The sequence below is a fragment of the Apteryx mantelli genome, chromosome 2, assembly GCF_036417845.1.
Source record: "Apteryx mantelli isolate bAptMan1 chromosome 2, bAptMan1.hap1, whole genome shotgun sequence".
In the NCBI taxonomy this organism is placed as follows: domain Eukaryota; kingdom Metazoa; phylum Chordata; class Aves; order Apterygiformes; family Apterygidae; genus Apteryx; species Apteryx mantelli.
The window spans coordinates 1,062,331-1,074,567 of record NC_089979.1 but is presented as its reverse complement, the minus strand read 5'-3'; the positions used below and the strand labels follow the sequence as shown (position 1 = coordinate 1,074,567).

The 12,237-nt window shown below is 74.3% G+C and overlaps 2 protein-coding genes across 4 annotated transcripts; both read right to left on the bottom strand.

Annotated features, from left to right (window-relative positions):
• Positions 1-61: 61 nt before the first annotated feature.
• On the bottom strand, positions 62-5,094 carry ADCK5 (aarF domain containing kinase 5). 3 transcript variants are annotated; one of them, XM_067290069.1, is made up of 14 exons: positions 4,995-5,094; positions 4,766-4,906; positions 4,600-4,675; positions 4,285-4,485; positions 3,174-3,314; positions 2,956-3,069; positions 2,714-2,845; positions 1,597-1,680; positions 1,416-1,497; positions 1,253-1,331; positions 1,071-1,162; positions 566-818; positions 365-481; positions 62-279 (listed from the first exon to the last, which is right to left on the bottom strand). In XM_067290069.1, exons 3-14 carry the CDS (start codon positions 4,606-4,608, stop codon positions 174-176), a joined length of 1,410 nt encoding a protein of 469 aa, XP_067146170.1. In that variant the 5' UTR covers positions 4,609-4,675; positions 4,766-4,906; positions 4,995-5,094; the 3' UTR covers positions 62-173. The 3 variants fall into 3 exon arrangements, with proteins under 3 accessions (XP_067146170.1, XP_067146168.1, XP_067146169.1); XM_067290067.1 differs by lacking the exons at positions 4,766-4,906; positions 4,995-5,094 and having other exon boundaries at positions 4,285-4,480; positions 4,600-4,673; XM_067290068.1 differs by lacking the exons at positions 4,766-4,906; positions 4,995-5,094 and having other exon boundaries at positions 4,285-4,443; positions 4,600-4,655.
• A 4,182-nt stretch (positions 5,095-9,276) lies between these two features.
• On the bottom strand, positions 9,277-11,722 carry SLC52A2 (solute carrier family 52 member 2). The gene is given in 10 exon segments (XM_067290070.1): positions 9,277-9,512; positions 9,870-9,993; positions 10,077-10,129; positions 10,131-10,211; positions 10,213-10,267; positions 10,269-10,412; positions 10,414-10,886; positions 10,888-10,925; positions 11,567-11,600; positions 11,602-11,722. Coding segments are annotated over 10 exon segments (1,320 nt in total). The 5' UTR covers positions 11,707-11,722; the 3' UTR covers positions 9,277-9,299.
• Between the last annotated feature and the right edge of the window lie 515 nt (positions 11,723-12,237).

The window sequence follows — 12,237 nt, the reverse complement described above, 5'->3', positions numbered from 1 at the left end:
GCCGCGCTGGGGCCGGAGCACGTCTCCTCGGGGCAGCAGCACGGGAACACCGTAGGCAGCGTGGGCGTGTGGTGCCCGTGGGCACCGGGGGTTTATTGGGGGGAGAGTCAGTGCTGGGGCGCCGGGGCGAGCCCGGGGCCCCGTTCGGCTGCAGCAGTGAGGGCCGCGGGGCGCTAGGCCTGGAGGTACTCGTAGATCTGCTCGCTCTGGGCCAGCAGGCCCCAGGAGGCGAGGACGCGGAGGACGGAGGCCGTCAGCTTCATGGAGATGGTCTCCAGCCTGGGGGCAGAGGGCGGAGGCGGTGGGGCAGCCAGTGGCGCTGCTGGCCCTTTCGCCGCCGCCCTCGTCCCCCCTCTGCCCTTACCTGAGGGCAACCTCAAATTTGAGGCTCTCCCACGCTACCCTGAGCCAGCGGAAGACGCTGCTGCCACGGATGCCGGAGGACTTCTGCCCGCTGAGCCGGCTGAAGCTCCTCACGGCGCTGCGGGGGAGAGGGCGTGAGGCAGTGGGCATGGCGGTGGCGGGGGGGGACCCGCGGCGCCCAGCCGAGCCGCCCCCTCCTCACCTCTTGGCCATGAGGAAGTAGCGGTCGACGGGGGCCCCCAGGGCCACGTTGATGCTGCGCACGGTGTTGATGTTGCGGAAGACGAGCAGCATGGGCCGGGGCAGGTCGCGCAGCACCCGCATGATGCGCTCGAAGTGGTGCTTGGCCATGTCCTGCATGTAGGCCGTCTCCTCCCGCGTGAGCACGTTGGCCAGCGCCAGCTGCCCCATGTGGATGGGCCGCTGCATGAGGATCTCGCAGAAGAGGAAGTAGTCTGGGGAGCGCAGCGGGGGGTTGAGGAGGGGGCCGCGGCGCCCCACGGGAGCGGGGATGGGGCCGTCGCGGGGACGCGGCTGGGGACAGCGGCAAGGGCTGGAGCCGTGGAGCGCAAGGGATGAGGATGCAGCTGGAGGTGGCCCAGGAAGGACCACGGGTGCGTGGCAGCCCGGGGAGGGCAAGGGCTGAGGGTGGGGACCCTCTTGGGGACGGCAGCGGGTAAGGACAGGGACCGGAGGGCCCGGCTCACCCTTGACGCCCAGCTCCGCCGAGCGCGTCTTCATGGCCGCGTCGTCGCGCAGGATGATGGCTCTCCAGAGCTGGCACAGTGCTGTCCGGTCCCTGGGCCGCGGGCACCCGTCAGCGGTGCCGGGGTGGCCCCGCGGTGGCCCCCACGGCCCCGTCCCCCCACCTCGCCTCACCTCACCTCACCTTTCGCTGAGGAACTCGTAGAGGCCGTGGTCGAGGAGGACGAGCTGGGCTTTGCCGTCGGGGCCCCTCCGCACCAGCACTGCAACGCGGAGCGGGTCAGCGGTGGCCCTGGGGGTTGTCTGTCCCCCCCCATCCCCTGGTGTCCCCCCTGCCAGCCCCTTACCGTTCCCGGGGTGCGGGTCCGCGTGGATGAAGCCCGTGTAGAAGATCTGCTCGGCGAACACCCGGATCAGCTTGTCGGCAGCCTGCGGGAGAGGGCGGCTCAGCCGCGGAGCGGGGACCCCGTCCCGCGCTGGCGCCCGGAGGGGACGGCAGGGTCCCCGTCCCCGTCCCCCATCACTCACGTCCTGCACGCCCAGGCCCTGGCTCCGGATGCCCTCCACGTTGGTGATCTTGCAGCCCTCGCAGTAATCGGCCGTCAGCACCCGCTGGGGGCACGTGGGGGTCAGGCCCGGCCCCCAGCGCGGGGGGGCTCGGCCCCGGCCAGTCCCTGCCCCCGGAGCCCCCTGCCCTGCCCGGGGACGGACCCCGGCGCCGGAGCTGCCCTGCGAGCCCGACCCCGGCACCTCCGGGCAGGGCGCCTGGCTGTGTCCTGCTCCCCGCTGCCCTGCGGTCCCCGCCGTGCCCATCGTCCCTGCCACCCTGCTCCCTGTTGTCCCTGTGGTCCCTGCTGTGCCCATCGTCCCTGCCACCCTGCTCCCTGTTGTCCCTGTGGTCCCCGCCGTGCCCATCGTCCCTGCCACCCTGCTCCCCGCTGCCCTGCGGTCCCCGCCGTGCCCATCATCCCTGCCACCCTGCTCCCTGTTGTCCCTGTGGTCCCCGCCGTGCCCATCATCCCTGCCACCCTGCTTCCTGCTGCCCTGCGGTCCCCGCCATGCCCATTGTCCCTGCCACCCTGCTCCCTGCTGCCCTGTGGTCCCCACTGTGCCCATCGTCCCTGCCACCCTGGTCCCTGCTGTCCCTGTGGTCCCCACTGCTCTGGTCCCCGCTGTGCCCATCGTCCCTGCCACCCTGCTCCCTGCTGTCCCTGTAGTCCCCTCTGTGCCCATCGTCCCTGCCACCCTGCTCCCTGTTGTCCCTGTGGTCCCCACTGCTCTGGTCCCTGCTGTGCCCATTGTCCCTGCCACCCTGGTCCCCTGCTGTCCCTGTGGTCCCTGACACCTTGGTCCCCATGTGCCCAACGTCCCTGCCACCCTGGTCCTTGCCACCCTGGTCCCCATGGTCCCTGCTGTCCCTGTGGTCCCTGCCACCCTAGTGTCCACTGTGCCCATCGTCCCTGCCACCCTGGTCCCTGCCGCGCTGTGGTCCCTGCCACCCTGCTCCCAGCCCCTGCTCTCTCCAGTCCCCATCACGCCCACCATCCCTTTCGTGGTCCCTGCTCTCCCCGGTCTCCACCATGTCCGAGCTCCCTGTCCCCCGTCCCCCCAATTCCCCGCGGCCCCCGCTGCCCCCCGGCCCCACCTTGCTGCACTTGTCCCAGTGCACGCGGGGCACCACGACGTAGCTGAAGTCGCGGAGGTCGCGGGCGCAGCGCTCGGCGTTGCGGCCCTCGTTCTCGAAGTCCAGCTCCTGGGCCAGCGTGCCCTTCAGGTCCTGGGGGCACAGGGACGGAGGGGGGGTCCCAGCGCTCGGGGGCCGGCCGGGGGGGGGGCCCCACGCGGGGGTCTCTACCGCCCCGCTCCCCCCCCCTCGCCAAGGGGTACCTCGAGCACCCAGCTGAAGCCGAAGCTGGGGTGCATGAACTCGATGATGCGCAGCAGGATCTCCAGGGTGCGGATGTCGCCGTCGAAGCGGTCCCGCAGGTCGATGTACTGCACCTGCGGGGCAGAGCGCGTCGGCCGCTGTGACCCCCCCCCGTCCCCCATCCCCTGTCCCCCCCCCCAGGGCGCGCGGGGGTCCCCGCTCAGCCGGCGGCGCTCACCTTCACGGCCACCGGCGTGCCGTCCTGCAGGGTGGCCCTGTGCACCTGGGCCAGGCTGGCCGCGGCCACCGGCTCGTAGTCGAACTCCTGGAAGAGCCCCGCCGCCGTGGTCTGGAAGTCCTCCAGGAAGAGCTCATCCACCTGCGGCCATGGGGATGGGGCAGGAGGGCGGCCGGGGTGGCCCCACGGCGAAGCAGCCCACCCACCCCCCCAACGAAGGGAGGCAGGGGGCGACCCAGCCCCGTCCCCACCTGTGGGTTGGGGGCCGCGGTGTCCCCATACACGCAGTGGTGGTGTCCCCATAACCAGGGTCATGGTGTTTCTGTGCCCATGACTCTGGTGTCCCCATACCCAGGATGGTGGTATCCCCAAACCTGGGGCCATGGTGTCCCCATACCCAGGATGGTGGTGTCCCCATGCCAAGAGTGGCAGTGTCACCATACCTGGGGTGGTGGTGTCCCCATAACCAGGGTCATGGTGCTTCTGTGCCCATGACTCTGGTGTCCCCATACCCAGGATGGTGGTGTCCCCACGCCAAAAGTGGCAGTGTCACCATACCTGGCATGGTGGAGTCCCCATGCCCAGGGTGGCAGTGTCCTCATACCCAGGGTGGTGGTGTCCCTGTGCCTGGGGCCACGGTGTCCCCATACCCAGGATGGTGGTGTCCCCATGCCCAAGGTGATGGTGTCCCTGTGCCCAGGGCCAAACTGCTCCCATACCCAAGGTGGTGGTGTCCCCAAACCTGGGGTGGTAGAGTCCCTGTGCCCAGGATGGTGGTGTCCCCATGCCCAAGGTGATGGTGTCCCTGTGCCCAGGGCCAAACTGCCCCCATACCCAAGGTGGCAGTGTCCCCACACCCGGGGTGGTGGTGTTCCTGTGCCTGGGGGACATAGTGTTGTCCCCAAACCTGGGGTGGCGGAGTCCCCATACCCAGGGTGGCAGCGTCCCTGTGCCCAGGGTGGTGGTGTCCCCATGCCTGGTACGGTGCTGTCCCCATGCCCGGGGTGGAGGTGTCCCTATGCCCAGGGCCGCGGTGGCCCCACGCCCACAGCAGAGACGTCCCCGCGGTCCCCGGTGGCGTCCCCCGCAGCCGGGGCGCCCCGGCGCTCACCTCCCGGTAGCCGCGCTGCAGGGCCCGGTCCTCCAGCACGCGGAGGGTGGCGATGTACTCGGGGGGCAGCAGGTGGTTGAAGGAGCAAAGCCCCTGGCCCAGCTTGATGTAGAGGCCCCCGTTGCGGATGGCGCCGCGCACCAGGCGGTCGGCGGCGCGCTGGTGGCAGCACGACATCCCCGCCTTGAACGCTGGGCTGTTCTGGCACAGGCACACGGCGGGGGGGGGGGGGGACAGGGATGTGGCCATGAGCGCCCGCTGCCCCACGCGCCGAGGGGGGGGGGGGCTCCCGGGGCCGGGGTGGGGGCCGCCTACCTCGTCCATGCCCCGCAGCACCACGTTGGCCGTCCACCAGTAGTCCACGGAGATGTGCACGCCCACGGCCAGCGACCTGCGAGCGCGGGGCGGCTCAGGCGGGCCGGGGACCCCGGCGTCCGGGCTGTCCCCCCCCGCCTGCCCCCCCCCCCGCCAGCCCCCCCACCTGCTGAAACGTCCCACGCCGTCCACCACCAGCCAGAGCCTCCTGCGCTCGTGCCGCTCGGCCCGGGCGTACCAGGCGCCGGCCAGGGGCAGCGCCAGCCCCAGGCCCAGCAGCACCGGCCGCAGCAGCGCCCGCCGCGGCCTGCAGCGGGGAGAGGGGTCAGCGCCGGCCGGCGGCCCCGGGCTGGGGGCTCGCTGGCCGGGGCGGGGGGGGGGTCGCCGGGACTCACCGGGGGGCCGGGGGGGCCGGTGTGCTGCCGGCAGGGCCGTGCCGGGGGCAGCCGGGGGCTCCGGCTCCGCTGCAGCACCAGGGAGTGAAAGCGGCAGAGCTGGACCTGGGGAGGGCGAGAGCCTGAGCGGGACGCGCTGCCCCGCACACGCCACCCCATGCATGCGCCGCCCCGCGCAGGCTGCATGCACACGCTGCCCTGCACATGCTGCCCCGCACACGCCACCCCATGCATGCGCCGCCCCGCGCAGGCTGCATGCACACGCTGCCCTGCACATGCTGCCCCGCACACGCCACCCCATGCATGCGCCGCTCCGTGCAGGCTGCATGCACACGCTGCCCTGCACATGCTGCCCCGCACACGCCACCCCATGCATGCGCCGCTCCGTGCAGGCTGCATGCACACGCTGCCCTGCACACGTGCCCTGCATATGACACCCCATGCATGTGCTGCCCCGCGCAGGCTGCATGCACACGCTGCCCTGCACATGCTGCCCCGCACACACCACCCCCATGCATGCGCCGCTCCGTGCAGGCTGCATGCACACGCTGCCCTGCACACGTGCCCTGCATATGACACCCCATGCATGTGCTGCCCCGTGCAGGCTGCATGCACACGCTGCCCTGCACACGTGCCCTGCATACGACACCCCATGCATGTGCCGCCCCGTGCAGGTTGCATGCACACGCTGCCCTGCATATGCTGCCCCACGCATGCACCGCCCCGTGCAGGCTGCATGCACGTGTGCCCCGCACACGCTGCCCCGTGCAGGCTGCATGCTCAGCACCCCGCACACGCCGTGCTGCATGCACATGCGCCCCCACATGCGCTGCCCCATGCGGGCTCCCCCCCCCCAGGCTGCATGCACAGCACCGCGCACGCCGCATGCACAGCACCCCGCAAGCGCCGCCCCGCACACAGAGGGACCCTGCAGCCGGGCCCAGCCACAGCCGGGGCTGCCCTCCGCCGCCCGGACTCCTGGGCCCCGGGTGCTGCCCTGCAGCAGAGCCGGGGGCCAGCCGAGGGGGGGGGACACGTCCCCAGGCGTCACCGAGCCCCGGCTCCCGCACCGGGGGGGGGGGGGGGGGGGCCCACGTGTGTCGCACCAGCTGGCAGCCCCCGGCCGCTGCACGGAGCCCGCCGTGGGGACGCCGGTTTTGGGGACAGCGGGGGGGGGGGGGGTGCTGCAGCCACCTCCCCGTCCCCCGCCCCGTCCTTGGTGGGGGGGGGGGAGGAGGGCGCCGGGCCCCCGGCCCATTTGTGCGGGTGCCCAAGGCCGCGGCCCCCCACGGCGTCCCGCGGCCTCGGTGGCCTCGGCCGGCCTTGGCGGCGTCCCCGGGGGTCCCGCGAGGGGGGGAGCGAACGGGGGCGGCCAGGGGGCTTCGGCCGGGGGGGGGGGGGGCCTGGGGGGGGCGGCGTGGGGCCCCTTGGGACGGGGCGTGTGGGGGGCCCCCGGGGAGCACACGGGGCCCCAGAGGGCTCCTTTGGGGGGGGCGGAGCCCTGGGGGCCGGGGGGCTGGGGGCAGCGGGACTCCCTAGGGGTATCCCCAAAGGGGGCATCACCAGGGGGGGGGTGGGGGGGCCCCAAAGGGGTGCCCGGGGATACCCCAGGGGTGCCTGGGGGTGCCCCCAAAGGGGGGTCCCAGGGGGTCCCCAAAGGGGTGCCCAGGGATATCCCAGGGGGTGCCGGGGGGGTGTCCCCAAAGAGGGGTCCTGGGGGAATCCCTCAAGGGGTGCAGGGGGGATCCCGAGGGGTTCCCCATGGGGGCGCAAGGGTCCATGGGGGTATCCCGAGGGGCATCCCGGGGGGGCATCCTGGGGGTCCCGGAGGGGGATATCTCAGGGGGATTTATGGGTGTATCCCGAGGGGCACCCCGGGGGTCCCATGGGGATATCCTAGGGGGGGTTATGGGGGAATCCCAAGGGGCATCCCAGGGGTCCCGGGGGGGGGATATCTCGGGGAGGTTATGGGGGAATCCCGAGGGGCATCCTGGGGGTCCCGGGGAGGATATCCCGGGGGGGGGGGGTTAGTGGGGTATCCCGAGGGGTATCCCAGGGGTCCCATGGGGGATATCCCGGGGGGTTACGGGGGTATCCCGAGGGGCATCCCAGGGGTCCCGGGGGGGATATCCCAGGGAGGTTACGGGGGGTATCCCGGGGGACCCATGAGGGTAAGCCGGGGGGCTCGGGGGGGTCCTGGAGGGGGGGGGTCCCGGGGGCGGTGTCCCCAAGGGGGATATGGGAGGGTCCCCAGAGAAGTCTCGGGGGAGTCCCGAGGGGTGTCCCGGGGGTGCGGGAGCGGTCCGGGGGTGTCCCGGGGGAGGGGTCCCGGTGCGGTCCCGGGGGGGGGGGTGTCCCCAGGGGGGTACGGGGGGGGGTCCCAGGGGAGCCCCTGGGGTGTGAGGCGGGTGATGGGGGGGGGGGAGGTCCCGAGGGGCTCTCCCGTGCGGTCCCGGGGGAGGTACCGGGGGACTCCCGGGGAACTCCGGGGGGGGGGGGTCCAGAGAAGTCCCGGGGGAGTCCCGAGGGGTGTCCCGGGGGTGCCGCGGGGTCCCGGGGGGGGGCTCTCCCGGTACGGTCCCGGGAAGGATCCCGGGGGGGGGTCGGTCCCGGGGGACTCTCTCCGGGGGAGGCCCAGAGAAGTCTCCGGGGAGTCCCGAGCGGTGTCCCCGGGGGTGTCCCGGGGGTGTCGGGGGCGCGGGAGCGCTCCGGGGGGGGGTCCCGGGGGGCTCTCGCGGGGGGCTCCGTGGGGGGGGTCCCGGGGAGGGTCCCGGGGGGGGATCCCGGGGCAGCCGCTGGGGGGGCGGGGCGGGGGCGGGAGGGTCCCGGGGCCTCTCGCGGGGGGGTTTCGGGGGGGGCGGGGGGGCCCCCGGGCGCGGGCCGGGGCCGCAGTCCTCCTCACCGTCCGCCGCAGCCCCATGTCCGCTGTCACCTGCCGCCGTCCGGCCCGGCCCGGCCCGGGCCCACTCCGCCCCTCCCCTCCCCTCCCCTCCCCTCCCCTCCGCGCGCGCCCCATTGGCCCGCCCCACCGCCCCGCCCCGCCCCGCCGCGCGCGGCAGCCGCGCCCATTGGCCGCCCCTTCGGGGAGGGGGCGGGCCGCTCCCCTCCCGCCGCCGCCAGCCCGGCGCCGATTGGGCGGGGCGGACGGGAGAGGCGGAGCGCCCGGCCCTCGCGCCCCGCCGCGCGCGCCGGTTGGCCGCCGCCGGCCTTTCGCGCGAATGGTCAGAGGGGGCGTGGCGGCATACGGACACGCCCCCCTGCGGGCGGGGGGGGCGGGGCGAGGGGCGGTGGCGCGCGGCGCGGCGGGAGAGGGCAGCGGCCACGTGGGATGGCGCGCGGCGCGGCGGGAGAGGGCAGCGGCCACGTGGGGGGGCGTGGCACGTGGAGGGGGCGGGACCTGAGGGGGCGGGGCAGGGGGCGGGGCAGGACCGGGGTGGGGGGTCCCGGTGCAGGGTCGGGGCGGGGTCGGGGGGGGTCCCGGTGCGGAGTCGCAGGGCCGGGGGAGGGGGGGGGGGGTCCGGTGCGGGGCCGGGGTCGGCGGAGTCTGGGGGGGGTCCCTGGGCGGGGTCGACAGGGCTGGGGGGGGGAATCCCGGTGCAGGGTTCGGGTGTGGCAGGGCCGGGGGGGGGGGTCCTAGTGCAGGGCCAGGAGAGGGGGGGGGCTCAGAAGGAGGGTCCCAGTGCGGGGTCGGGGGAACCGAAGGGTCCCAGTGCAGGGTCAGCTGGTCTGGGGGGGGGGGGGGGATCAGAAGTGGGGCCCTGGTGCAGGGTTGACAGGGCCGGGAGAGGCGCCGGAGGACCCACCAGCAGGATCTGCCCCCCCCCGCCGGGACCCCGGGGCTGGGGACACGCAGCCCCAGGCACCCACCCACCGCTGCCCCCCCCCCGTGCCGCCCCGCGAGCCCCCGCGGCGAAGGGAGCGCTCGCCAGCCGCACGTCAGCGGTACAAAACTTTATTCCCGCTCCGCAAGGGCCCCCCCCAGCTGCCCCGGGGGGGGGGGGGTCGACGCAGCAAGGCGCCCGGGACGGCGCTTGCAGACCCCCTCCTCCCTGGGGGGCTCCTGCCTCCACCCAGCTCCCCCCGCCCTGAGAGCCCGATGCCGGCCGGGATGCGCCGCACCGCTCCGGGGCCGGGCGCCCACGGCTGGAGCCCGGGTTGGGAACCGATGGGGCTGAGCGCCAGCTCTGCAGGGGCTCCAAAAATGAGGTATATGAGTGCAGCCCACCCGCGGGAGCCCGGCTGGGCCCACGCCGGGGGGGTGGGGGACACGCAGCGGCCCCCCCTCCCCACCCCCCCCGGGCCCGCTCAGGCGGCGCAGCCGTCCACGCAGTCCTGCCCGCTGCGGAAGAGGCGGTAGACGCTGACGACGGGGAACATGGCGAGGGCGCCGAGCAGGGAGCCCGCCTGGATGGCGGCCCCGCACCAGAGCAGGGCGCCGCGGCCGGCCTCGTGCAGCAGGCTGCCCACCGCCGCCTTCAGGTAGGAGAAGAGCCCCACGAAGAGGATCCAGGCCAGCACCTGCGGGAGAGGCGCCCCGTGAGCCCCATCCTGCCCCCCGGGGGAGGGGGGGTCCAGGGGCTCGGGCAACGCCGGAGGGCACCCCAATGGGGAAGGGGATGCAAGCAGGTGGTGGTGGTGACACCTCGCACCCACATGGGACGGCACCCCGGGACCCGACCCCACCTCCTCCATGCAGCCACCGGGGGTGGTGACACCCCGCACCCACATGGGACGGCACCCCGGGACTGACCTCACCTCCTCCATGCAGCCACCGGCCGTGGGAAACCCAACGGAGCGACGGGAAGGGGCTACCAGAGCCCAGCCCCATCCTGCCGCTCTCCCCTCCTGCCCCAGCCCCCGAGGACCCTGACTCACCACCAGCACCGTCCCCAGGGTGCTTCCCACCAGGGGCGGGCAGGGGCTGAAGGCGGCCAGCACCATCAGGTAGGCCCCGAACGCCGCTCCCAGCGCCGAGATGACGCCCAGCCCCACGGCCGACCTGGGGGGGGAGGAAGAAAGCCGGTCAGACTTTGGGAGCGGGGCCGAGCCGGCGGCGGGCGGAGCACAGGCGGAGGGACCCACCTGCAGAGCAGGAACATGGCGGCGAAGCAGGCCACGGGGTTGGCGACGTTGCTGAAGCACCACGGCGAGGTGGAAGGCCAGGGCGCCGTAGGGCAGGCACGAGTAGCTCTGCACCGAGGGCAGCACGCCGTTGGTAGAGCGCGTTGGAGGCGGCCAGCAGCGCCAGCAGGTAGGCGGTGCGGCGCTGGCGGCGCGGCGGGACGGGGTGCCGGAGCCTCCGGCGCGGCGTTGCCCACCGCCGCCGGGCGGCTGTCCTGCAGCGGGAAGGCCTCCTCCGTGCCCACGCTCTCCTTGGAGGCGCCCGGCTGCTCGGGGCCGGCCGCGCCGCCGCCCCCACGCCACCAGGCCCAGGAAGGCCAGCGCGGCGGCGGCCAGCGAGGCCAGCAGGAGCCAGAAGTAGACGGTGGCGGGGAAGCGCTCCTCCAGTAGCGGGGGCTGCGTGCCGTTGCGGCACTCCACCTGCCCCACGCCCTGCGGCCAGCGCCAGCACGCAGAGGCAGCAGGGGCGCTCAGGCCCTGCCCGACGAAGAAGGTGCGGACGAAGGCCTGCGGGAAGCGGTACATGAAGGGCAGGAAGGTGACGTTGGAGGTGCAGCAGACGGTGGCCAGGACGAAGGCCAGCACCAGGTAGGCCACGCTGCGGTCCTGCCCCGCCCACCACCACCCATGTGGTCCCAGAAGAGCGCCAGGAAGAAGGCGGCCGCCACCTAGCCCACCGCTTGGATGCCGTAGATGAGCCGTCCGCTCGTCCAGGCACCCCGGCGCCAGCCGGTGCACCAGGGTGACCGCCACGGGGCCCACGTTGCCCAGCGCGGATGAGGACGGAGAGGTAGGCGGGCAGGCTCCAGCCTGGCGGAGGCAGAGGGAGAGAGAGGCTGCCACTCGCAGGCCCCCCAGGTCCCCAACGGCATGTGACCTTGGGGAACGTGCCGGCCCCTCTCCCCAAACTTCTGCGGCATCCCGGCCCCTCTCCTCCCTGCCGAGCCGTGCTGGCCCCAGGTCCCCCCGTGCAGATGGCCCCAGGTCCCCCATGCTGACCCCAGGTCTCCCATGCAGATGGCCCCAGGTCCCCCACGCAGATAGCCCCAGGTCCCCCCATGCAGATGGCCTCAGGTCCCCCATGCTGACCCCAGGTACCCCATGCTGACCCCAGGTCCCCCCATGCAGATGGCTCCAGGTCCCCCCATGCAGATGGCTCCAGGTCCCCCGTGCAGATGGCCCCAGGTCCCCCCCATGCAGATGGCCCCAGGTCCCCCGTGCAGATGGCCCCAGGTTCCCGCTGGCGGGACGGCACCTGGCTCCGACACCACCGAACCCCCGTGGCTTTGCATCCTTTCCCACCGCGGCCTCTCCCACCAAAGCTCCCGGTGCAGGAAGGGTCTTTCCTTCCTGCCTTTGTGTCAGCAGGGCCGGGACGGCACGCTCGCAGCCCCTACCGCCGCGGCCCGGCTCCGAGCCGCCGCTGCCCGGCACCCGCCGCGGCCCCTCACCTTCGGGGAGAAACTTCACCACGACGGGCAGCTCCCACCCAGAGCGAGTTGACGGAGACCCAGGAGCCCATAGCGAAGAGGGCCACCAGGACGTGGCGCAGCAGGTCCCGGCTGGCGGTGGGAGCGCCCAGCCGCTCCATCCTGCCGCCGGCAAGACCACGGAGGGGGGACGTGTCAGCCCGGCCACCCACCGGGCCTCGGCACCGGGGCACGGAGCGGAGGCGCCCGCGTTACCTGGGGGCTGCAGCAGCCGAGCCGCTCTCGCCGGCCGGGTTATGGCAGGGTCGGCAGCGCGGGGGGCCGCGGCGCCGAGGCGGCCGGGACGCCGGCGATCGGCCATCGCTGCCAAGGACGGACGGGGCGCGTCGGTCCGGAGCGGCAGGTGGCGGCGGCGGCTCCGCCGAGCGGCAACCGAGGCGGGAAGCGGCAAGCGGGATAAGGGGGACGCGCGGCGCCCTGCAAACGCCTTCGCAAGGCGTCGGGGGAAACGGCCCCCACCCCGCACGTGGGCCAGCGCCGCGGGGCGGGGGGGGGGGTGTCCGGCACCGGTGTCCGCCCCACGGCACGCCCAGGGCCCCACTCGACCCACACCGCCCTGGACGGGGAGGGGGGGGGGGCTGCCCGGGGCTGGGGGGGGGTCGCACGGGGCCGGGGGTGCCGGGGATGGACGC

Coding starts and splice junctions, on each gene's coding strand:
- ADCK5 (XM_067290069.1), bottom strand. Junction 3,315..4,284: donor TGCAGCGCGGCTACCGGGAG/GTGAGCGCCGGG, acceptor CCATGGCCGCAG/GTGGATGAGCTCTTCCTGGA. Junction 1,498..1,596: donor AGGGCCTGGGCGTGCAGGAC/GTGAGTGATGGG, acceptor CCTCTCCCGCAG/GCTGCCGACAAGCTGATCCG.